General features: G+C 29.8%; 1 protein-coding gene across 5 annotated transcripts in view; it reads right to left on the bottom strand.

The window, feature by feature from the left end:
- The window catches only part of LOC119611652 (protein jim lovell), a 90408-nt gene that overhangs the window by 10114 nt on the left and 53961 nt on the right, over positions 1-26333 (bottom strand). Inside the window, exons 2-3 of one of the 5 annotated variants that reach the window (XM_037967302.1) lie at positions 6599-9323; positions 207-347 (exon numbers count right to left, since the gene is read on the bottom strand). In XM_037967302.1, the coding sequence (XP_037823230.1) occupies positions 207-347; positions 6599-8891 (2434 nt within the window). In that variant the 5' untranslated portion in view covers positions 8892-9323. The remainder of the gene's footprint in view (positions 1-206; positions 348-6598; positions 9324-26333) is intronic. The other 4 variants (XM_037967303.1, XM_037967304.1, XM_037967305.1 and 1 more) reach the window with 4 other exon arrangements.

Genomic DNA, 26333 nt, shown 5'->3' with positions numbered 1-26333 from the left:
AATCAAGAAAATAAAAAAAAACGTTTTTAAGTGACATAAGTGTTAATGTATATATAGAGAAAGAAAATGAACTTATGAACTGTTTTTATTGGTTGCACTGAGAGAAAAATATTACTTGATAGAAAAAATCTGTCTTAAAATTTCTATATTAAACTTATTACTACTTAAAACTATTAATAAATTATGTAAATTGGAAATTTACTTACAGTACTTACTTTTCTTTTTGAGAAAGGGCGGCGCATCACCTGGCATACCTCTAGGATCGGACATTTCCATTAAGGGATTATAAAGTTTTCCGGGATCAATGCCAGGTGGAAATAAGCCCAAGGGTGAGTCCAACCCAAACACTAGAAGAATAGTACAAATAGAAAGAAAATTCAATTAAAAAATATTCTGAAAAGTTAAACAAATACATATTTTAGATTAAATTGGAAAAAATAACAAACACTTTCCGGGGAATAAGGGGTTTGAATGGAAGATCACAATATTAAGGGATTTTTAAGGAATGAATGAATGGAAATGGAACTAGAGCTGAAGTAGAATAGAACTAGAAAAGAACTAACACAGAACTAGAAAATAACTAGAACAGAACAAGAGCAGAACTAGAACAGGACAAGAGCAGAACTAGAACAGAACTAGAACAGAACTAGAACAGAACTAGAACAGAACTAGAACAGAACTAGAACAGAACTAGAACAGAACTAGAACAGAACTAGAACAGAACTAGAACAGAACTAGAACAGAACTAGAACAGAACTAGAACAGAACTAGAACAGAACTAGAACAGAACTAGAACAGAACTAGAACACAACTAGAACAGAACTAGAACACAACTAGAACACAACTAGAACTAGAACAGAACTAGAACAGAACTAGAACAGAACTAGAACACAACTAGAACACAACTAGAACAAACTAGAACAGAACTAGAACAGAACTAGAACAGAACTAGAACAAAACTAGAACAGAACTAGAACAGAACTAGAACAGAACTAGAACAGAACTAGAACAGAACTAGAACAGAACTAGAACAGAACTAGAACAGAACTAGAACAGAACTAGAACAGAACTAGAACAGAACTAGAACAGAACTAGAACAGAACTAGAACAGAACTAGAACAGAACTAGAACAGAACTAGAACTAGAACAGAACTAGAACACAACTAGAACACAACTAGAACACAACTAGAACACAACTAGAACACAACTAGAACACAACTAGAACACAACTATAACACAACTAGAACACAACTAGAACACAACTAGAACACAACTAGAACAAAACTAGAACAGAACTAGAACAGAACTAGAACAGAACTAGAACAGAACTAGAACAGAACTAGAACAGAACTAGAACAGAACTAGAACAGAACTAGAACAGAACTAGAACAGAACTAGAACAGAACTAGAACAGAACTAGAACAGAACTAGAACAGAACTAGAACAGAACTAGAACAGAACTAGAACAGAACTAGAACAGAACTAGAACAGAACTAGAACAGAACTAGAACAGAACTAGAACAGAACTAGAACAGAACTAGAACAGAACTAGAACAGAACTAGAACAGAACTAGAACAGAACTAGAACAGAACTAGAACAGAACTAGAACAGAACTAGAACAGAACTAGAACAGAACTATAACAGAACTAGAACTAGAACAGAACTAGAACTGAACTAGAACTGAACTAGAACTGTACTAGAACTGTATTAGGACTGCACTAGAACTGAACTACAACTAAACTAGAACTGAACTAGAACTGAACTAGAACTGAACTAGAACTGAACTAGAACTGAACTAGAACTGAACTAGAACTGAACTAGAACTGAACTAGAACTGAACTAGAACTGAACTAGAACTGAACTAGAACTGAACTAGAACTGAACTAGAACTGAACTAGAACTGAACTAGAACTGAACTAGAACTGAGAACTGAACTAGAACTGAACTACAACTAAACTAGAACTGAACTAGAATTGAAGTAGAACTGAACTAGAATTGAAGTAGAACTGAACTAGAACTGAACTACAACTGAACTAGAACTGAACTACAACTGAACTACAACTGAACTAGAACTGAATTAGAACTGAACTAGAACTGAACTACAACTGAACTACAACTGAACTACAACTGAACTACAACTGAACTATAACTGAACTAGAACTGAACTACAACTAAACTACAACTAAACTAGAACTGAACTAGAATTGAAGTAGAACTGAACCAGAACTGAACTAGAACTGAACCAGAACTTAAGTAGAACTAAACTAGAACGAAAGTAAAAAACTGATAAATTTTAGATATTAAATTACAATTAAAAATTAATAATTTTTTTATGGCCAAACTGCAGTTTTGCATTTTTAGCTTAAATGATTCTTATCAATAGCTGCTATTTTAATTTCAACATATCTCCAGCAAAATTTGCTATTGTTTTATATTCATTTAATAAATTTGACATAAGAAACAATAGCTGTTATTATTCTATTAAGATTTTCTGCTTGAAGTATTCTACGTTCCGTGTTTTTTCCACAAAAACTCCATATAGGAGGTTAGTAGAAGAAATACTACCCACTCTTCACTTAACAATAGAAACAAATAAACGTAATTTCTTAAGATTTTACTCTATATGTTGCAAAGGATGTGTAACTAACAATAAACCAAATTCATTGCATAAGTGGTAGAAAAACTTAACATATACTGGGTACTAAAAGATTTCTGTTTTTTTTTTTTTTTTTTTTTGCTTACTTGCTCAATAGAATCCTTGAAATTGTATAAAAAGAAGGGAACAAGAAAAAAAAGCATATGACAACGCATATAATATTGACATTAAGCAGCGAGCTAAAGTAAAGATAAAAAGGATGTGAGTGTGTGATGGAAGAGTGTGGGGTTGCAGCAAGATTGTATGATTATGAAGAATATGATGATTTAAACAAAAGCCTTGACAAAAGCTTCCTTAAGATTTCAAAAACATTAATATGATTTGAATACAGTCAGTCAGTCAGTCTGTAGATATGGCTGTCTATGTGTGCATATGTAGTGCTGAAAAAATACTATATGTCACATTTTATTATGAAGACAATAATTCTGTTTGCGCTAAAAAAAAGGAATATATTTGTGTTTTTCTTCGTCTTCTTCTTAACAAATCATTATGTTGATTTTGACTTTAATTTGTTGGCATTAAGCATTGAATATGATTTAAATATATGCCGCCTTTGGTTTGAAGAAAACTTGGATTTTTTTTTATAAAAATGATTTCCTTTTTTATAGATTTTGGCATATAAACTCTTAACTTCCGTGCTAAGGATTTCTTGGCGTTTTCTTTTTTTCGCGTTTGCATAATATATTTTAACAGAAAATTTTTAAAAGAACGCTACTTTGGGTATAAACCTGTATAATGGCATAGAAATTTTAGGGTATAGAAGATTTCACTAAGTTTTTGCTTAGTTTTATGTATTTAAACATAAATTGAGGTGTGGTGAGTTTCACTTTGTTAGTGGTGAATTTTAAATTTTCTTTAAAATTAAAGCAAATTGTTATTTTCTTTAAGTTTTTGAATTTGTTATTCATTTAAGACAAAAATTGAGGTGTGGTGAGTTTTTTTACTTAGTGGTGAATTCTGAATTAGCTTTAAATTTAAAGAAAATTGTTAGTTTTTTCAAGTTTTTGAACTTAAAATACATTTAAAACAAAAATCTAGGTGTGGTGAGTTTTTTGTTCTTAGTGGTGAATTTTGAAATTTTATAAATTAAGAAAAATTAAGCTATTTTAATAACAATTCAAAGTTTTTGGCATAAAATTGACTTTTAAAATTCAACACTTTTACATGCTTTACCTCTTGTACTCCTATTACTGCTTTATCCTCCTGTTCTAATCTCCTAAGAAGTATTCTATTTCAGTCGCCTATTTCTCTTGATCTACTTTTTCTCTCATATGACTTTTAAACATTATTTTTTTGGTCTTTTCCCCCCATGACTTTAGTTTATTTATGCAGTAGTTAGTGGGAAACAATTTTTTTTATTGCTTGAAAAAACTCAACATTCATTTTTGTCGCATTACCTTCATAATTCCTTTGCCAGTCTTTAATTTATTTTGTATATATCCTGCATAAATATATGTAAGGACACATTTTATTCTTTTTTTTAAGAAATCTACATGCATGTCCTCCTTGCAATCATAAATTGTATAAGGGAATCTCACTACTCTTTAAGTAAACGGATATTATTAATACGTACAGTTTGGAAAATTTCATGTGGTGGAGAAAAAAACACACACACACAAACTGTCTGTTTTGCTAAGGTTTTTGTTTGTTGTTGTTGTTTTTTTTTATTACAAATCATGAAATCGTAAATGTAGAAAAAGTTTATTGAGTCAGAAATATTGTGTGCTAAAAGCTATATATTTGTCAATGTTTAAAGTTGAAAAAAACTTTAAAAGAAAATTTCTTTAAAACTTTAAAACTAAAACACCTCACGATTTGAAATGACTTTAGTCAACTAAACATTAAAGCCAAATTATACCCTTATATAGAATACACACTTAAAGTTAGAAAACCATTTCAAAATGTTAACATTTTAACTAAAATGGTAGGTTAATGGCTTAATATCTTAATTAAACTTGTTTTTCTATTAATATTTTTAAGTTTTTGATATTTTTAAACAAAAATCCAAGTGTGGTGAGTTTATTCTTTTAGTGGTGAATTTTGAAATTTCTATATAAAACTGAAATTAAGGCCTTTTAAATAAAACCAATGACATTTCTGACTAGTTGACACAAGAAAAGTTTTTAAATGTGAACTTCACCCTTACAAAATTTTCAAAACTCACCTCAATGTGTTCATATTTGAAAAAAACATAAATTTTTTAACAAATTCATAAGAAAATGGCTTGAAAATTAAGTGGAACTTTATTATTCTTTAATATTTTTCACTTCTTAATGATTCTAAACAAAATTCCAGGTGTGGTGAGTTTTTCTTTTTAGTGGTGAATTTTGAAATTTCGGCAAATTTTCATATAAATCAAAAATTTTTTCATATAAATCAAAAATTTTAGCTGCTCAAAATAACAACATTGAGTTTTTATAAAATATTTCATAAAAATACATGAAATGTGAAAGACTCGCTTAGAAAATTTACAAAATTCACCTCAGTGCGATAAAATTTTGTTAAACAATTTGAATTATAAAGAAAATATTAAGAAAATGGCTTGAAAACTAAATAGAACCCAATTTTTCTTAAATATTTTTCACTTTTTAATGTTTTTAAATAAAAATCTAAGTGTGGAATTTGGTAGTTGCTATAAAATTCGAAATAAAATACAAATTTAAGCTTCCAGGTGCAGATTTTGAAAAATCTTGCCAAAAATTTACTTTTTTAAGTAAGTTTTTGTGGTAAGTTTTTCTTCTTAGTGGTGAATTTTCCTATTTTAGCAAATTTTAAAATAGACACAAAACTAAAGTTTTTTAAATGAAGACTTGGCCAAAAATAAACTTTTTAAATTAAATTTAAGGTGTGGTGAGTTATTAAATTTTCTCAAAATTTAAAAAAATCTAAATTTAAGGTTTTTGAATGAAGATGTTAGCAAAAATTTACTTTTTAAACGAAATTTAAGGTGTGGTGAGTTTTTATTCTTAGTGGTGAATTTTTAAATCTTAGCAAATTTGGAAATATAATCTAATTTCAAGCTTTTTAAAATGAAAATAGTGCAAAAATTTACTTTCTAACCGACATTTTTGAGGTCTGATGGGTTTTTCTTTTTGTAAATTATCATATAATATACACATACATCCAAAAACCCCAAAGAAATTCTCTCCTCATTCCCTTGACATAACAAAGTCCTTGTAAAATCATCAATAAAAATATTATAATTTGATTTAAAAGACTCCCTCCTGTCTATACCCAACTGTTGCATTACTACAGCACGCATCAAAGGTCTTTCAACCAATCTACAATGAAGCAACACATTCCCTAATGTAATGCATAAGAGTTCAAGGAGGAAACTCCTTCTCATAACACATGTTGCATTCATGTGTCATAAGTACAAAAATAAGTAAACTCAAAAAAAAGGAATAACAAGTGATGGAATACTAGAGACAAAAAAACGTAACTCCTAAGAAGTAACGCAGTAGCTAGAACTGAAACAACTCGCAAAGTCGCAACAGTTATTAGCAGACAGATGCAATTGAGGCAAGAATATAATGTACAAAGATACTTATTAAAAAATATGTATGCAAGAAAAAAACACAACAATCCGAAAAGTAAATGTCATGTCATAATGTTAAAGTTATAAAAACAAAAAAAGCAAAGGAAACATGACAAACAGAGTAAACATGTTGCTTCAACATACACATCAAAGGGTCCTTGCTAGTAGCAAAAGGATAAATAAATATGTAAAGTATGAACAGAATCCCGAAGAAACTCTCACATGCGTTAATATAACATTTTATTAAGGATTTCCGCTTGTTTTATGAACATTTAATATGTTGTTTGTTAAAGGATAAAAAAAATGTTTGTTTTTTCTTTCTCTGAACGGTTAAAGGACTTTTTTTTGTTGCTTTATGCAATAAATAGAAAGTGTTTATTATTTTTTCTTACTAAAAACCTACTTAAGTACTCACTGTGCGGCGGAGTTAGCGCCAATGAAGACATACCGGGAAAGGGCAAAGGTGAGGGTGGATGTGGTGGCCCATCTTGAGGATTGTAATGTGGTGGCAGGCTCATGGGTGAAGTGGGTGTAAATTCTTTGCTTAAACGATTCATTGATTCTTCTAAACGTTCATGGGCCGATGGTCCTCCAGGGCCAGAGGGGGCCCCCGGGTTGGGTCCAAAAGGAGGCATGCCTGGCATACCCATTTGTCCTAGTATACTATTGGCATAAGCACTGTGTTGTTGCATTTCTCGGTGTTCGCGTTGCAAGGCTTGATCTCTTTCTCTGGAGTGCTGTTGTGAGACGGCAGCAGCAGCTGCAGCAGCGGCTAATGACAAATCCATTTGGTGTTCCATGTGTTGAAAGGGATTTTCACCTCTGGCAGCAGCAGCGGCGGCAGCTTCGGCCGCTGCCTGCATTTGTGCTTCCAAAACTTCCATTTTACATTGTGTTTCCATAGCACGTTCGCGATCTAATCTTAAATCTCTAAGGCTGGCTGAAGAAAAAGGATTCATGCTATTCTGGGAGGAATTGGGAGTCGAAGAGGAGGAGGGTTTATTCAATTGTCTTATATCCTTTAAGGATAATACAATACGATTGTTATTATTCAATTTTGTGCTATTGTTGTTATTGCTGCAGTCTTCATTATCGGAGGCCGAATGATGACCACTGGTATCGTTGTCTTTTTTGGTGGTGCACAAATCCTCGGGCCCATCGGAATTCATGGACAAGGCGGATTTGCGTCTTCTATTTAGCTCATTGGTATGATGTATTAACTGTTCAATATCCTCTTCCTCCTCCTCCTCTGCTTCAGGCTCTTCCTCGTGCACTCTATCTTCCTCCTCCATTTCCTCGGTGGAGTTTAAAGGCTCTGGCAGAGAATTGTTATTGTCAAAATTGGAATTATTATCCAAAGACTTATCATTGACAATTAGATCTTCGGGCTGTTCATGACTATCATTGCCACTGTCACGACCGCCCACCTGTTCCTCATCATCTTCTAGGGGTTCAGTTAATTCGGATTTAATCACAGTTTTTAAGGGATCTTCACTGAGCGCCTCCGTTTGTGGTTGTGGTGTTGAGGACTTATTTTCCGTAATACTTGAGTCTTTGTTGCATAAATCTTGTGGCTGTTCGTTGTTGTGATCTTGTGGTATGGGTGTAGTGGGTTTGCTGATCATATCATGGGTCAATTCTCCTGATCTTCTTCTGGGTCTGGCCTGTTTGCGGCGAGGCATGGGCGAAGTACATAAATCATTGTGACTTAAAGAATCATTTAACATTTCTTGATCACTTTCTAATTCATGTTCCAAATCACGTTCTCTTTCTCGTTTGCGTTGCTCCTTTTCACGTCTGTAGGAGGAACCAAATAATCGAGAGGGTAATATGATTTTGGAACCTGAGGTTACCATAGAGGGGGATTCTTCATCAAAACTGGAACATCTTTCCAATTCTGAAGATAGTAAAGAGGTTTCCAGCATGCCAAAATCATCTGGAGAGGCCGCTGGTGTGGGAGTATGTTCGGGTATAGAGCTTTCTACCAAACCACGGACTTGCAAAGACTCCCCAGCATCTATTAAGGTATGAAGCTTCTCCTGAGGCACACTAATCTCACCACGATACATAAAATCTATGATAGCTTGCACTACCCAGCCACGAAAATCTTTGAGCACTATTACAGGATGTTTACAGGGAGTATCGGCAAAAACACGCTGGAAAAAGGGTGAACAGGCCGATAAAACCATTTTATGGGCCCGTATGCTGGTCTCGGCACAAACGAGAGTAACATCCACCAAAGTTTTGCTCTGCAGTAAAGCATCAAAAGCACGCATTAAATGATTCTGATGATTATTCCATCTTAGGCTATAGTGGTCAGGTATAGAGGCAGCTGGTCTAGTAGTAACATTATTGGCCAATAATGTATTGACCATACTGTTGGCGGCGGCAGCAGTGAGCGAGTTAAAAGCTGTTGTTGTAGTCGTCGAGTTGCTATTATTGGTCATATTTGGTGTGCTAAGAGAAATGGGTGCTGTGGCCGAAGTGGTGGTGGTTAAAGCTAAAGCTTCTGCGGATTCTGTTTCCAAAGCCATGCTGTTAGCTGTAGGTGTAGGTGGTGTACCAGGTGGTATAATGGTGGTGGTGTTGTTGTTGGTAGTGGTTGTGTTATGATTTAATTCCAAATATGCAGCAGCAGTATCTGCCGTTAACGACAGTTTGCGCCTTTTAATGATTTCCTCTGATTCCTTTAACATTCAGTTTGAATTTTTCAAAAATGTTTTCTTTCTTATTTTCCTTTCCTTATTTTTTGGAAAATCTTTAGCTAGACAGTGTGTTATCACGTGAATGTCGTCTCCGTTTATTTGAAAATTTTGAAGGTTATTTTAATGTTTTGTAAAGATTTTACTTTTTTTTACTTCTATTCTCTTGTTGTTGTCAACAAAAACCCCGAATCACGTGTTGTTGGTTTAAAGAAATTTTTTAATAAGAGAAGGTAAGTTAAGAATGCTTGCTTCTATTTTCTTTTCTTAATTTTTTTTGTCTGTTTGTCTTCTTACAGCCTCTGTGACGTCGTATTTTCCTTTTGCTTGGTGTTAGTGGTATTTTTCCTTCTATATTTGCCACGTTTATTTTTTTTTCGCTTTCTTATTTTAAGGTTTAAAGTCCTTTAGAATTGTTATTAATGTCTGCAAAGATACAAAAATAAAAGAAATTTATTTATAGAATTATACATATAAGAAAAGGAAATAAAGGAAGAAATGTATATGTTTGTAAATAGAAACAATTTAAATAGAGAAATCTTAAAGTTTTTACTCTCGATTTAAGTTAAATTTACTCAAAATCGTAAGGTGAAATTTGGCTACTTGCAATTTTTCTAAATTAAAACGTTATTTTTAAGGAAAATTTTAATATTTTTAGAACATTTTTAACAATTTTCTTATTTTTCTGCTAAAACTGCCAAAAACTTTCAAATTGAATTTTGGCAACCCAACACTTTTTGAAAAACGCTTAAATTTTTAAGAAAATTTGTTGAAATATTGAATAATTTTACTAATTTTGTTTTAATACATCATATTGTATACAAAAACTGTAAAAATTTCTCAAAATGAAATTTGGCAACATAGCAATTTTTGCAAAATTAAGCTTATTTCTTATAAATTTTGCTCAAATTGAAAACCATTTAACTTTATTTCAATTAATTTGTATATTTTCTTTAAAAAAAACTATTAAAATTTCTCAATTTTGAAATTTGGCAACATTGCATTTTTGTAAAAAAGCTCAATTTTAATGAAAAACAAGTAAGATTTTCATACCTTAACTTGATTTCAATTGTTCTTTAAAACCTTTAACGGAAACTGCAAAAAGTTAAAAATTTTGAAATTTGGCAACATAGCAATTTATACAAATATAGCTAATTTTTAAAGAAATTAAATTATTTTTAAGGAATTATGCAATGCAAAAGTTAGACGGTCATATTTCTTAAGAAAATTCGAATTTTTCTTAAATTTGAAATTTGGCAACATAGCAAATTCAAAAATTAAACTCCGTTTTTTGAAGAATTTCAAGTTTTTTTAATATAATTTAACTTTATTAGAGTCAAGTATTAGTTTTTCCTATAAAATTTCAAAATTTTTTTGAATGTGAAATTTGGCAACATAGCATTTTTGAAAAACTAGCTTATTTTTGGAAAAAATCAAGGTTTTTAAAGCAGTTCATCTTTACTTGACTTAATCTTTAATTTTTCTTATAAAAAATTTAACATTTCTTGAATTTGAAATTTGGCAACAAGGCAATATTTTCAAAATTAAGATTATTTTCAAAACAAGTTTCTGTGCCATTTAGGTTAATTTTAAATATTTTCTATAAAATATGCTTAAAAAGTAATATATCCCACAATAATTGTTGAAATTTTTTTGTAAATGTGAAATTTGGCAACATAGCAATTTTTAAAAATCAAGCCTTTTGTCAAAAAATTTAAGTTTTTCGTACATTAAAGTAATATTTTCTGTAAAAACTGTCAAAAAATTTTCAAATTTGAAATTTGTCAACATCGCAATTTGTGTTAAATCAACTTATTAGTAAAAATTCTACAAAATTTGGAGTTGTTTGTGATACTTTCTTTGGCTTGAATTAATTTCTAAATATTTTATTAAAATTTCCTTAAATTTGAAATTTGGCAACATAGCCATTTTTAAATTTCAATTTATTTTCAAATAAATTCATAGTTTTTGCCAAACTTTCCGTTATAAAGTAAAAAGGTTTTGTTTCCTACAAGAATTGTTAACAAATTTGCAAATTTGAAATTTGGCAACATGGCAAATTTTCAAAAATGAATTTATTTGTTAAAAATTTACAAAATATGGACAATTTAGCTTTTTGTAAGTTCTATGAATCTGGAGGTTGAAATTTGGCAATATAGCAATTTTTGGTAAATTAAACTTATTTCTAGTATAACTGTAGTAATTTTATTAGAAATTTACTTGAATCGGTTTAGTTTTGTAATTGTATTATAAAAATGGGAAATTTTCAACAATTTGAAATTTGGCAACGTAGCATTTTCTTTCTAAATAAGGTTATTTATATGAAATTCTTGTAATTTCAGAGGCATTTACTCTTGACTTAAGTTAATTTGTAGTTTTTCTAAAAGAAACTGAATAGTTTGACCTAAATGAAATTTGGCAACGTAGCATTTTTCTGCACATAAGCGAATTTTTGTTAAAAAACGTTATATTTTACAGTTTTTAAAGTTATAAAAATTTCATATTACAATTTAAACATTATTTAAACTATGGTTCAAGTTTAACTTTAGTTTAAGCTCGTATTTAAACATAGCTTTATTAAATTATGCTTTAGCGAACTTATGTTTTATTTAAAAGTTTTTATAAGTTTAACTATAGTTTTGCTAACTTTTGTTTATGTTATGTTTTCTACTTTAAAACTGTTACCTTAACAATTGGAATTTCTTTATTTTTTTTTTAAATCTCTTTGAGTCTATTGTTTTATTAGCTTAAATTTAAAAAAGAGATTCATAATCTCTTCCTTCTCATCCAAAAAGCTTTACACGAATATTTTGACATATGCTATGTGATAATATGTTAATGAGTAATGTCATATATCATTTTAATGCCGTATGAAGAAATCGTGTTGTGTGATTTAAGGATATGTTTTTTATAAAACAACAGAAAAACATATGCTAGAAGCTGTGTGTTAAATCTACGTGTCTACATGCATATCCTTGAGGATATGTTTTGTATATACAAATACAATTTATTCCACATTGTTTTTATTTTCTTGTGATAATAGCTGATGTATGCGTTTTATATTTATCTTAATTTTTTTATTTCTTTTTTTCCTGACTTGCTTTCAGTTTTGTCTTCTAGTCAAGTGTTTAAAGTTGAAATTTTTTTCTTGATTTTTTTTCGTTTTGTTCCCCATTGAATCTAATTAATGCACGGCAAAGTGAAGTTAAGTTAGCTTTAACTTTGTGTAACATATGAGTAGTATGTTCTGCGAAGAAGTGTGCTTGCTTCTTATAAGACAGGTGTATGTTTGTCTTAGGATGGAACGGGTAGAGAGGTATGAGAAATATGCGCTCCTCATGACTTTATAATGATATTGGTTTAAGCGTTTATTTCTTGTTTTGGTATTTTTTATTCATTACTGAAAGTTTTTTTTGCAATGCTGACAAACAAATTAAAAAACTTGGTGTGTGTGTGTGTTATTTTTTCATTTCGAAAAACTGTATATTAGTTTTTTTGAAATGCATATCAAGGATATGCAAACATAAGTTTCTGTAAGTAGCAAATGAAAAGTATAACATTAAGAAGTTAAATTTACTTTACAGGATAATTTAGTAAAGGGTTTTCAAAAGGAAACACAATGAAAGCGGCAAACTACTAGCAATAGTATCTTATAGAAATGAAATTTGGCAACATAGCATTTTTTAATAAGTCTATTTTTGAGGAAAATTAAGGTATTTATCTTGTTTCATGAGATTGTGTTACATTTTCTTTACAAACTGCAAAATATTCTCAATTTGAAATTTGGCAACGTGGCATTTTTTAAGACATGTTTTTATTTGTCAAAATTTGAACAAAATTTTTAGAAAATATTTCTTTCTTTACAAGATTTTTGTTAAAATTTTCATAAAAAAAGTGAAAAATCCTCAATTTGAAATTTGGCAACATAGCATTAGTTTCAAATTAAGCTTATTTTAAAAGTAAATTGATGCCGTTTAACTTGTTAAGCATAATTGTGTTATATTTTATATAAAAAGTGTAAAAAATCTTAAATTTGAAATTTGGCAACATAGCATTTTTTCACAATAAGTTTATTTTTAAAGTAAATTACAACAAAATTAAAGAAATTCATGTTATTTCTTACTATGTTTTAATAGTTTCTTTAAAAACTAACAAAAATCCTTATTTTTGAAATTTGGCAACGTGGCATTTTTGAACAAATATGTTTATTTTATAAAATTTTAACAATATTTAAAGCAGATTTTTATCTTATTACATTAGTTTGTTAAATTTATTAGGAAATTTTAAAAAAAATCCAACATTTGAAATTTGGCAACATAGCATTTTTTTGAAATTAAGTTTATTTTGAAGGATAATTTCTCAAAGCTTAAACAATATCACTTGTTTTTTATTATTTTGTTATATTTTCTTTAAAAACCTCTAAAAATCCACAATTTGAAATTTGGCAACATGGCAATTTTTATAAATCGGATTATTTGATAAGAAAAAGTATAAATTTTTAAGCTTATTTATACGTGTTTGGTTTATTTAGTACAAAATTTCTTTAAAAATCATAAAAAAATTGCAACTTGAAATTTGGCAACATTGCAATTTTTTATAAACTAGACTTGTTGGTCAGACATTTCAAGTTTAATGCAAATACAAACTTTTTACATTTAATCAAATAGTAAAAATATGTTTAACAAGCTCTTGAACCTTAAACTAAGATATTGATTAACTAGGGTTTACTTAAACCCTGTTTGAACCATAGTTTAAGAACATATTTCTAAGAAAATATCCATAATTTTAGATTCTAGTCTGAATCCAAAAAACTTCTTCTTTTTTCACTTAAACGCTTTAACGCTTTGATTGTGTTTTTCCTTTTAACAACTTCCATATGAAACCTTGAATTATTTTTTCTTTTTTTCAAAAAAAGAGTTGTTTTTAAAGTGCAATGTTTCTTTAAAAAAAAATAGTAATTTACTTTTAAAACAGCTGTTACCACAAAATTTACTCTAGCTTTGTTTTTTTCCTCATATCATTTCAAGAGTTTTTTTCCTCATACAGACACAGGTTTCTTTAACTGTCTGTTTTTTATTTCGTTGTTGGTCGTAGTATTTAACTTGCAACAACATTTGTTTTACAACTTCAACATGAGGAGGAGATGATAATAATGATGACGATGACGTAGTGGAAAAAGATGTGTGTAATGAAAATGTTGTATGGAGTTAAAATAGGTATGATTTGAAAGTAAATAAAACCGCATATTAACACATGCTTAACGCTCAACTGCACTATATACAGTAATTAAATGGAAGAACATTTTTTTAAGGAGGACTAAGGAAAAAATCTCAGAAACAAGTTAAAGAAATTTTTTAAACTTTTAACATCTTCAAAACATTTTAAAATAAATTTTATTGAATGTTTAATTTAATTAAGTAATTTTTTAAAGGCCTTTAGTGTGTGAAGCCTTTTATTTATATTCCTCTTAGTTTTCTGTAATGTCTATTCTAACATATTTCTAGTTAAATTTTCTCTACGAACACATATGATCTTATCATGAATGTAAACATTTAAAACATTTCTTTATTTGGGGAACAAATAACATGACTATATTCAATATTTGTCAGAGATAAAGTGAATGTAAATTGACATATGAAAAACTCACATGTGATATGAAAAGATGTTAACAAGAATATGTGAAATATTTTCAAAAGAATCGAGATTTATTGAGATAAAAAGGTCTAAAATAACTAGATTTGAATTAGAAACGACCAACAGCTAAACACGAAATGAACTAGAATAGAACTAGGAACAGAACTAAAACAGAACTAGATTAGAACTAGGAACAGAACTAAAACAGAACTAAAACAGAACTAGAACAGAACTAGAACAGAACTGGAACAGAACTAGAACAGAACTAGAACAGAACTAGAACAGAACTAGAACAGAACTAGAACAGAACTAGAACAGAACTAGAACAGATCTAGAACAGAACTAGAACAGAACTAGAACAGAACTAGACAGAACTAGAACAGAACTAGAACAGAACTAGAACAGAACTAGAACAGAACTAGAACAGAACTAGAACAGAACTAGAACAGAACTAGAACAGAACTAGAACAGAACTAGAACAGAACTAGAACAGAACTAGAACAGAACTAGAACAGAACTAGAACAGAACTAGAACAGAACTAGAACAGAACTAGAACAGAACTAGAACAGAACTAGAACAGAACTAGAACAGAACTAGAACAGAACTAGAACAGAACTAGAACAGAACTAGAACAGAACTAGAACAGAACTAGAACAGAACTAGAACAGAACTAGAACAGAACTAGAACAGAACTAGAACAGAACTAGAACAGAACTAGAAGAGAACTAGAACAGAACTAGAACAGAACTAGAACAGAACTAGAACAGAACTAGAACAGAACTAGAACAGAACTAGAACAGAACTAGAACAGAACTAGAACAGAACTAGAACAGAACTAGCCCTGAGCTAGAGCAGAACTAGATCAGAACTATAACAGAACTAGAACTGAACTAGAACTTGAACAGATCTAGAACTGAACTAGAGGTAAAACTGTCAACCTTGACATTCGCAAAACCCGTATACAATGTTTTTATACAAATTGTTTAGAAGAATATCAAAACGTAATACATTTAAATCGTTACAACTTGGCAAATAATAAACGGATTTATACAAATTAGATATCTTTTGAAAGCTATTAGCATATCCTTTCTACTTTTAATAGAAAGTCAAACAATTAAATATGGTGTCCTTGAAATTTTGAAATCGTATTCACGCAATAATTCAAAATATTACAACTTGGCCAAGACAAATTAGATATCTTTTGAAAGCTAATAGCATATCCTTTCTACTTTTAATAGAAAGTCAAACAATTTAATATGGTGTGTTTGAAATTTTGAAATCGTATTCACGCAATAATTCAAAATATTACAACTTTTTATTTATTTATTTATTAATTCATTGTAGATTACAAGCCCATATGGGCCTAGTTAATCTAGAACTTGGCCAAGACTCAACCGATTTAAAGAAATTAAGGTGTCATTTAAAAGGTAATAACATGAACTTTTAGTATAACTTAACGACAATTTAAAATGTCTTCTATAGGATTTGCCAGAGCGGCTCAAAGTTGTATGGAAAACAAATTAAATACAATATTTTTTTCAATCTTTTTTATATTAAACTTTATAATTTGTATTTAACACTTGTTTTTACAAATATTTTAATGAGTCGTTTTGAAGTTTGTCATTAGTTAAATGTTCTAAGAAAGTTTCTTGATTGTTCTAATCATGTATTTTGTATTACAACACACCTGGAGTAAATTTGTTTATAAAATTATGTATTAATCCTTGTATGTTGAAGAGTTTTCAAACGATATTATAGTAAAATTATCCAAAAATGTTAACAAAACTTGAATTTTCACTTATTTCTTATAAATTGCAAGAATTTTTAATTCTTTTTTTTTCAATATTTTTCTTGGTTAATCTTTAATATTTTTCTTTTGCTGTATAACTTTGTTATTTTATAAATTATTTTTCAAAAACTTTTTGTTTATTTTAATGTATTATTATTTACTTAATAATTCTTTTTAAGAATTGAAAACGAAACACACATTACCACATGTGTTGTTAACACGACAAGTGTTTAAATGTAACTGTTTTCTTAAACAATGCAAATAAACATAAGAACTAATAATGACAAGTGTGTGTAATGAAGAACAAACTTACATATCATCCCTAATATTAAGAAACACACACGTATACTATATATGGAATGCACAAACATACTCTCTAGATGCATTTGTACAAACAATAACAAAACTGCATGTTGTTTTTTGTTTTTTTCTTACTCGTAGAGAGTAAAAAACAAAAAAAAAACCCTCATAAAATTTTGTTAATCAGGTGCGTGATCATATGTGTTGACAAACACACGCACACAGATACGAAAAAGAAATGCAGGTAAAATGTAAACAAAAACATTTATTATAATAACAACAAATAATAACATCTTTATAATATTTACAAGAGAGTAAAGAAAATTTACTCTTTTTTAGGTAATTTAAAACACAAGTGCGGGTGTGTGTTGTTTACTTTTCTTATATATAGTTTGCATAAACACACACTAGCACACATACACGCACATTAGCTATGGCTAACTAAAACAGTTAGATACTTGGTGTAATACTAGTGGTAATAAAAATCTACAGTTATATTATTACTAATTTCACCATTTTTATTACTAGCAATTCTTAGTATTTTGCTCTTTTATTGGTTATGCATATTCATATGTGTTTACGCTTCCTTGTAATTGATCCTTTTTATTAAATGGACAATAGGCCGCCTGTTTTATACAAAACATTTGTCTGTTTTTATTGTTTATTTGTGTTTAGTTTAAGTTAGAAAATCTCGCGTTTTAGTAGAGGATTTATTATGAATATTTGTAAATTTTCTGCTAGATTAACGATTTTAAGCGACAGTCATAAAATTAATAACAGAGAGGAAAATTGTAAATAGATTAAAATGAAATTAAAGTGTTTTCAAATGTAGGGTACACAACAGATAATTAACATATGAACTTATATTGAAATTTGTAATTATTGTGGAAAATGTTGTCACAAATTTAGTAAAAAATTCAAAATGTTACAACTTTGCATATATACAACCGATTTAAACAAATTAACAGACTTTTGAAAGGTATTAACATTAACTTTTAATGGAAGATACAAACCATTCAAAACAGTCTTCTTTACTTTTGCAATTTGATTTCAAAGTTTACAATTTATGAAAAACTTTAGTTTAAACAATATTTCCAAGGCCTGTTTTAAAATCAAAATATTACAACTTTGGTAAAATTTCAAAAGTTTAAAACATTTCCAGTAACTTTGAAACTACTGTAATAACATGAACTATGAATAGAAAACTATAACAACTTTTTGGATAAATATAATCCTTTAGCTAAGTTTTGTAAAAAAAAAATTGAAAAAAGTTAATGTCATTAAAATGGCAATAATATGAACATTTTAAAAAGGAAATTTACAAAATTGAAATGTAAATTATGAGAAAACTTGTTAACAACATTCAATATACCGACGGCATTTTTAAATTTGCAAAATTCTTTAAGTTTTTGTATACTTTAACTATTTTTTATATTTTACTCAAATCGTTATTAAAAGTCAACTTTTGAAACAAAAAAACACAACTCTTTTGAAGAGAAATTGGTCTTAAATGTTAATTTCTAAATGAAAAATTTGAAAATTTTCTATTAAAATCTGTTAATTATAAAATTTTCCTTGATTTTGTCTATTATTACTAATAAATACAAATATGACCTTTGACCTCAAATGATGCCCGATCATCAGCGGTATCATTAAGACTTATATAAAACTAAATTTTGCCGATTTTTAAAGTGATACATATTTATGAGCCCTATTCAGGGGGTTCAGTTGTATGGGGGCCATACGAAATATTGGCCCGATTTTAACCATTTTCAATAGACTTCGTTCATGGATTAAAAGAAGTTTTTGTGTCAAATTTCATCAAATTATCTTGAAAATTGCGACCTGTAAAGTGCGCACAAGGTTTACATGGACACACAGACGGACGGACGGACGGACGGACAGACAGACATATCTAAATCGACTCAGAAAGGGATTCTGAGCGGATTGGTATACTTTGCGACCTGTAAAGTGCGCACAAGGTTTACATGGACACACAGATGGACGGACGGACAGACAGACATAGCTAAATCGACTCAGAATGTGATGATGGGTGTAAGACCAAAACGCATAAAACCCTCTCCACTATAGTGGTGTTGGGTATAATAATCAATACGAACAAAATTCTTAGAAACCCCTAGGAAATAGGAGTATTAAGAGCAACCCAGTACTTTGACAAAGAGTCAATGCATTCGAAAAAGACAGTAATTTCTAACTGGTTGCCTATAATTCGTCTTTCACCAAGAATATACTCTTTGTAAACGAGAGCGAAGATAGTCATCACTTTAGAGTACCATTTGTAAGCCATCAAAGACAGTAATCACTTTACAGTCCCCAAGTAATCTAGATAGTGGACATTTAGCAAAAATGTTTATTGCCGTTGATTGACTGATTTCTACTCGTAATCAATGGAATGGCGATTGACTTTGTCATAGGACAAACTCACTTTGAAATAGTTAGTCATACGAAAAGTAACCCTAAGTGGTAGTTAAAATTTGTAGTTTAGGTCTTTCCGGTCGAACAGCTGGAAAGATATTCGAAAGTCCCTTTATTTGATTTAAATTATGCGACAACCGAAAAAATGGTCCAAGTTAGGAGTCTTTGGGGTTTTTATTCATAACATCTGTCACGATTGCAGTTTCTTGAATCAAAATTTTCATTTTCAACACATTTTATTTTTCAAGTTCTAACTAAATATCATAAATATTTCTTCTTATTTGAAACGTTTAGATATATTCTTTTCTAAAGTCTTTGTAAAATTTTCACAGCACAACTTTGTAAATGATTTTATTGACATTTAAGCAACTCACTAAGCTGTTGTATGATCGTATATTTTACAACAAATTCACATTTCAAACTTAATTATCAGGCCAGATCTCAGATAATTCCATTTCGATCGAAAGTAAGTATTATTTCAGTATTATCGATCTCCGAAAAAAGTAAAACGACAAATTTTCGGAAGGAAATCCTTAAAATTTTTACAATGGAATTGACATTTTTTCCATTAACAAGATATTTTCTAAAAATAATTTCACTTTTGATCGAAATGAAATTCTTAAATAAATTTCAATTATTTAAACTTGTTATTAAAAGTTTTCGAAGTTGTAATATGATTTTTTAAAATTCTTATTGGATTTTTTTGTTTGTTTTAACGGAATTTTACATTTTGGAAACGTTTTAACTTTTAAATATTTTACTAAATATTTCATAATTTAATTTTCAACTTTTATATTTTTTTTAAATTTTCAAAAGTTTTTTTTTTGGAATTTTTCTTAAATCGAAATAATTTTTTGGCAACTTTCTTAAATTCTTATAAGATTTTTGTTTATTTTATTGTTGTCTTAAACATTTTTAAAATTTTTTAAATATTTAACAAATTCTTATAAGAAATTTTATAATTTTAAATATTTTTTTTTTTAAATTGAAAAAAAAAATTTTTAAATATTTGAAAAAGTCTTATAAGAATTTTTATAATTTCACATATTTTTAAAAAAGTAAAATATTTTTCTAAAATTTCTTTTTTATAAATGTTTGTTTAGTTTCAAAAGTTCTTATTGGATTTTTAGAATTATTAAATTTTTTTTAATTTTTTAAGCTTTTTTAACACTATTAAAACAAAAAGTTCTTAGAAGATTTTTGTATTAAATCCTTAAAATTTTTCTTATAAGATTTTTTTTTAAATTTAAAAATTATTTAATACCTTTTTTTCTTTGTTATTTTATCATTTTTTTAAGTTATTGTTTTATAAAATAATCCAAAAATATGTTTATGCTTTTTTCTTTAAAAGCTTGGAGTTATTAAATTTATTTAAATTTTGTTTTCTTTTTTTTTTTTTTTTAATTAAAAAAATATTATTTTCAAACACCCGCGCGTTTTACATTTTTTGTTCTAATATTACGAAAATCACAAACGAATAAAATTTGTATTTTGTTGTTGTACGTATGAAAGTCTTGTTGGTATTAAAAGAAAAATAAGAAAATTTTCACATACTAAACTTTCAATGTGTGTATGTGTAGTAAGGAAAGCACACACACACAAACACTCGTACATATAAAGATACATACATACATATATAAACAAATATGTATATGCGAGCGAAAGAGTTATGTGTACGAATGGTATATTGCGCGTATGTTTACACCGTTCAACTGTTTCGAAACGACTAATTCAAGTGATTTAACCAAAAAAATTATATGTGTGTATGGCCCATACATACAACATACACATATATAGCAACAACAACAACAACAAAACAATTTTGTAACGTACCAACAGCAACAACAACAACATGGCAAAGAAAATACACACATATAATAACACTCATATCCCATCCAAACACATCCAAAAAATATAGAAGAGAAAAACAAAACAAGAAAAAACGACAAAAAAATAAAATAAAAAACATACACACATATTTGAATATGAGTAAATATGTGTGTTAGTTTGGGTGTGTGTCTCTTTATATATGGGATGGTAGGAAAAAAGACACACACGGGGGAAAATTTTGTTTGGTTGTGTATGATTGTTGTTGCTTCTTGTTGGTAACATCCAACCAATTCATACATACACTCATGTGAGAAGGGTATAGTACATGTACGAATGAAAATCGTATGGAAAATAAATACAACAACAACACAACACAGCACACACTCCCATACATAAAGACATACACACACACACGCTCTTTACAACAAAAAACAAATGTAAGCCAGCCAAACCATCTAGCCAACAGTGACTGAAGAGTAAGAGTAAAAATGCTATATGGTGGGGGAGTTTGGTAAGGTTTTGCTATTGTTAGCTGCTGCTAAAATTTTATTTTGTTGTAAAGAGATGGAGGTTACCGGTTTTACTATTTCCACATCATCTTCGTTGTTGGGTTACACAAAAAAAAAATGTTTCGTAATGTATTAAATAAAAATGTACAAAAAAGTATAGCAACAACAACGAAATCATCATACAAACATATTAAAAACAACACACAACATAAATGTGTATGAAAACGTATGACAGTGAGCGCACGAGTATGTATGTATGTAGGTGTGTATGTGCAAAAAGGATATGGAAATTTTACTCCTTCATATAAGACAAGCACACAACACAGCTTAACATACATTATTTTTGGGTATGACTGATAAAAACGAACCCCAACATGTTAGACTCATACACATTACGTATGAGTAAGAAAAACAAAATTCGTCCTGTGTGTGTTTTTGCTTAAGCGAGAGAGTAGACGAAATGTCTTATTTGAATATGTTAAATGGTAATCACACACACAAATGATATTCATACGTAAGGTATATTTTCGAAACAACTCATTATTCGTTTGACTAATGAAATCTTTGGCAACCCAATAAGCAATGTTGGTTTGAAGTAAACTATAAGATGTTCAGAACTAGAACAGAACTAGAACAGAACTAGAACTAGAACAGAACTAGAACAGAACTAGAACAGAACTAGAACAGAACTAGAACAGAACTAGAACAGAACTAGAACAGAACTAGAACAGAACTAGAACAGAACTAGAACAGAACTAGAACAGAACTAGAACAGAACTAGAACAGAACTAGAACAGAACTAGAACAGAACTAGAACAGAACTAGAACAGAACTAGAACAGAACTAGAACAGAACTAGAACAGAACTAGAACAGAACTAGAACAGAACTAGAACAGAACTAGAACAGAACTAGAACAGAACTAGAACAGAACTAGAACAGAACTAGAACAGAACTAGAACAGAACTAGAACAGAACTAGAACAGAACTAGAACAGAACTAGAACAGAACTAGAACAGAACTAGAACAGAACTAGAACAGAACTAGAACAGAACTAGAAGAGAACTAGAAGAGAACTAGAACAGAACTAGAACAGAACTAGAACAGAACCAGAACAGAACTAGAACAGAACTAGAACAGAACTAGAACAGAACTAGAACAGAACTAGAACAGAACTAGAACAGAACTAGAACAGAACTAGAACAGAACTAGAACAGAACTAGAACTAGAACTAGAACAGAACTAGAACTAGAACAGAACTAGAACAGAACTAGAACAGAACTAGAACAGAACTAGAACTAGAACAGAACTAGAACAGAACTAGAACAGAACTAGAACAGAACTAGAACAGAACTAGAACAGAACTAGAACAGAACTAGAACAGAACTAGAACAGAACTAGAACAGAACTAGAACAGAACTAGAACAGAACTAGAACAGAACTAGAACAGAACTAGAACAGAACTAGAACAGAACTAGAACAGAACTAGAACAGAACTAGAACAGAACTAGAACAGAACTAGAACTAGAACAGAACTAGAACAGAACTAGAACTAGAACAGAACTAGAACAGAACTAGAACTAGAACAGAACTAGAACAGAACTAGAACAGAACTAGAACAGAACTAGAACAGAACTAGAACAGAACTAGAACAGAACTAGAACAGAACTAGAACAGAACTAGAACAGAACTAGAACAGAACTAGAACAGAACTAGAACAGAACTAGAACAGAACTAGGACAGAACTAGAACAGAACTAGAACAGAACTAGAACAGAACTAGAACAGAACTAGAACAGAACTAGAACAGAACTAGAACAGAACTAGAACAGAACTGGAACAGAACTAGAACAGAACTAGAACAGAACTAGAACAGAACTAGAACAGAACTAGAACAGAACTAGAACAGAACTAGAACAGAACTAGAAAAGAACTAGAACAGAACTAGAACAGAACTAGAACAGAACTAGAATAAAACTAGAACAGAACTAGAACAGAGCTATAAAAGTTAAATGTTTCTTTTCTTAACGAAAAAATCTAATTTTTTATAAAAAAAAAAACTTTATACTAACAAACTGTTGTAAATTGACATTAATACATTATTTTCTTTAAAAACTTCACTTATTGGGTTCTATCGAACCCTATACAGGATACTTGGTTGCAACCAAGTTGCATCAAACCAAGTCACACACATAAATATTGACATGATGTGTTTGATTTTGAGATGGTTGGAAAAGAAAAACTGAGTAAAGGCAACAAAAAACACACAACCTCCCACACACACACACATTTGAACATGTAAATTCTGTGTATGGATAAAAATGCTACGAATACGTTATCAAATTTAAAATAAAGTATACGCCATGTATGATGATGTTGAAAACGATAAAGAGACAACAACAAAATTTACTACATTTCTTTCAAATGACAAACCAATAACCAAATACAGTTGAAAAATTCTCTGTTATTTTTTTAAGAAAATAATATTTAGAAATAAATTGAGTTTTTTTTTTGTTTGATCCACGTAAGCAAATAATGAGAGTTGGATATAGAAAAATGGAATTGAGTATGAATTGGCACAACCCTCTTTATTTTAAACGAAAAAAAGAAATTGTATTAGAATTATCATCGTCACCATCATACATGAACTAATCATACATGTTTCCCGTTGTCAATGTGATACGTACAGACAAACATATTACATGTTGTTGGGAAAACTGATTTTTTAGGGGTTTCTTTTTTTATTTGGTTTTTGTTGGAAAAAAGGATTTTTTTTATTTTTTTGAATTAGAGAAAGAGAGGTAATGTTGTTTCTTTAGTGAAGAAGGGGGGTTTTTAACGTTGTTTATTTATTAAGGCACACGTTTGGTTGTTGTTGTTTTTGTATTATATGTTGTATATGTATAAGATTTACAGTTATCTGGGACTTTTTCTGTGTGTAGGGAGTTTATGTGATTTTGCTGTTGTTGTTGTTGGTATGAATTCTAATGATGAGTTGAGTTCATACGCGTACGCGACACACGTTGAGAACGTGCGCATAACATGTTTTAATATTTTGCTCATATATAGAGACAGTTAGATAGGCAAACATATTTACATACATACATATAGGAACAACAACAATATAAACTGAATATGGGGAATATATTTGTAAATGTTACATTTTATATTCATGCATGTTGTCTGATGAGAAACAACTCTTGCTTGTTGGCTGGCTGACTGACTGGTTGATGCCAGAGCAGGCTTATTTTTGGACTTTCTTTTAACTGTTGTAATGAGTAAGGTGTTTATTATCATTAACCAACATCATTATTATTATTACTCTTTATCTCTGTACTTGTTTTTTGTTTAATAAATATTTTTCATATGTTTCGTAAAAATATTATTTCGTACTCTTTTCTTGAATTAAGTGTGTTTTGTTTGATGGGTTAATGTTGCTGTTGGAAAATGCTCACTTTCATACTGAATTAGAACTAAACTAGAACTAAACTAGAACTGAACTAGAACTGAACTAGAACTGAACTAGAATTGAACTAGAACTGAACTAGAACTGAACTAGAACTGAACTAGAACTGAACTAGAACTGAACTAGAACTGAACTAGAACTGAACTAGAACTGAACTAGAACTGAACTAGAACTGAACTAGAACTGAACTAGAACTGAACTAGAATTGAACTAGATCTGAGCTAGAACTAAACTAGAACTAAACTAAAACTGAACTAGAACTAAACCAGAACTGAACTAGAACTAAACTAGAACTGAACTAGAACTGAACTAGAACTGAACTAGAACTAAACTGGAACTGAACTAGAACTGAACTAAAACTGAACTAGAACTGAACTAAAACAGAACTAGAACTGAACTAGAACCGAACTAGAACTGAACTAGAACTGAACTAGAACTAAACTGGAACTGAACTAGAACTTAACTAGAACTGAACTAGAACTGAACTAGAATTGAACTAGATCTGAGCTAGAACTAAACTAGAACTAAACTAAAACTGAACTAGAACTAAACCAGAACTGAACTAGAACTAAACTAGAACTGAACTAGAACTGAACTAGAACTGAACTAGAACTGAACTAGAACTGAACTAGAACTGAACTAAAACTGAACTAGAACTGAACTAGAACTGAACTAGAACTGAACTAGAACTGAACTAGAACTGAACTAGAACTGAACTAGAACTGATCTAGAACTGAACTAGAACTGAACTAGAACTGAACTAGAACTGACCTAGAACTGAACTAGAACTGAACTAGAACTGAACTAGAACTGAACTAGAACTGAACTAGAACTAAACTAGAACTGAACTAGAACTGAACTAGAACTGAACTAGAACTGAACTAGAACTGAACTAGAACTAGAACTGAACTAGAACTGAACTAGAAATAAACAAGAACTGAACTAGAAATAAACAAGAACTGAACTAGAACAGAACTAGAACTGAACTAGAACTGAACTAGAACTGAACTAGAACTGAACTAGAACTGAACTAGAACTGAACTAGAACTGAACTAGAACTGAACTAGAACTGAACGAACTGAACTAGAACTGAACTAGAACTGAACTATAACTGAACTATAACTGAACTATAACTGAACTATAACTGAACTATAACTGAACTAGAACTGAACTAGAACTGAACTAGAACTGAACTAGAACTGAACTAGAACTGAACTAGAACTGAACTAGAACTGAACTAGAACTGAACTAGAACTGAACTAGAACTGAACTAGAACTGAACTAGAACTGAACTAGAACTGAACTAGAACTAAACTAGAACTGAACTGGAACTGAAATAGAACTGAAATAGATCCAAACTAGAAATGAATTAGAACTAGAACAAATCTGCTTAAACTGTAGTGTGTTTTGTATGATGGTTTAATATTGTTGTCGTTTTTGTTTAGTCGGAAAATGAGTACTTATGCTCACTCTC

This window comes from Lucilia sericata, unplaced genomic scaffold, assembly GCF_015586225.1.
Source record: "Lucilia sericata isolate MDLA Ls3-8-SP2 unplaced genomic scaffold, ASM1558622v1 Contig001506F_arrow, whole genome shotgun sequence".
In the NCBI taxonomy this organism is placed as follows: domain Eukaryota; kingdom Metazoa; phylum Arthropoda; class Insecta; order Diptera; family Calliphoridae; genus Lucilia; species Lucilia sericata.
Note: the sequence above shows the minus strand (reverse complement) of the source record. Positions and strands in the feature narration are given on the sequence as shown.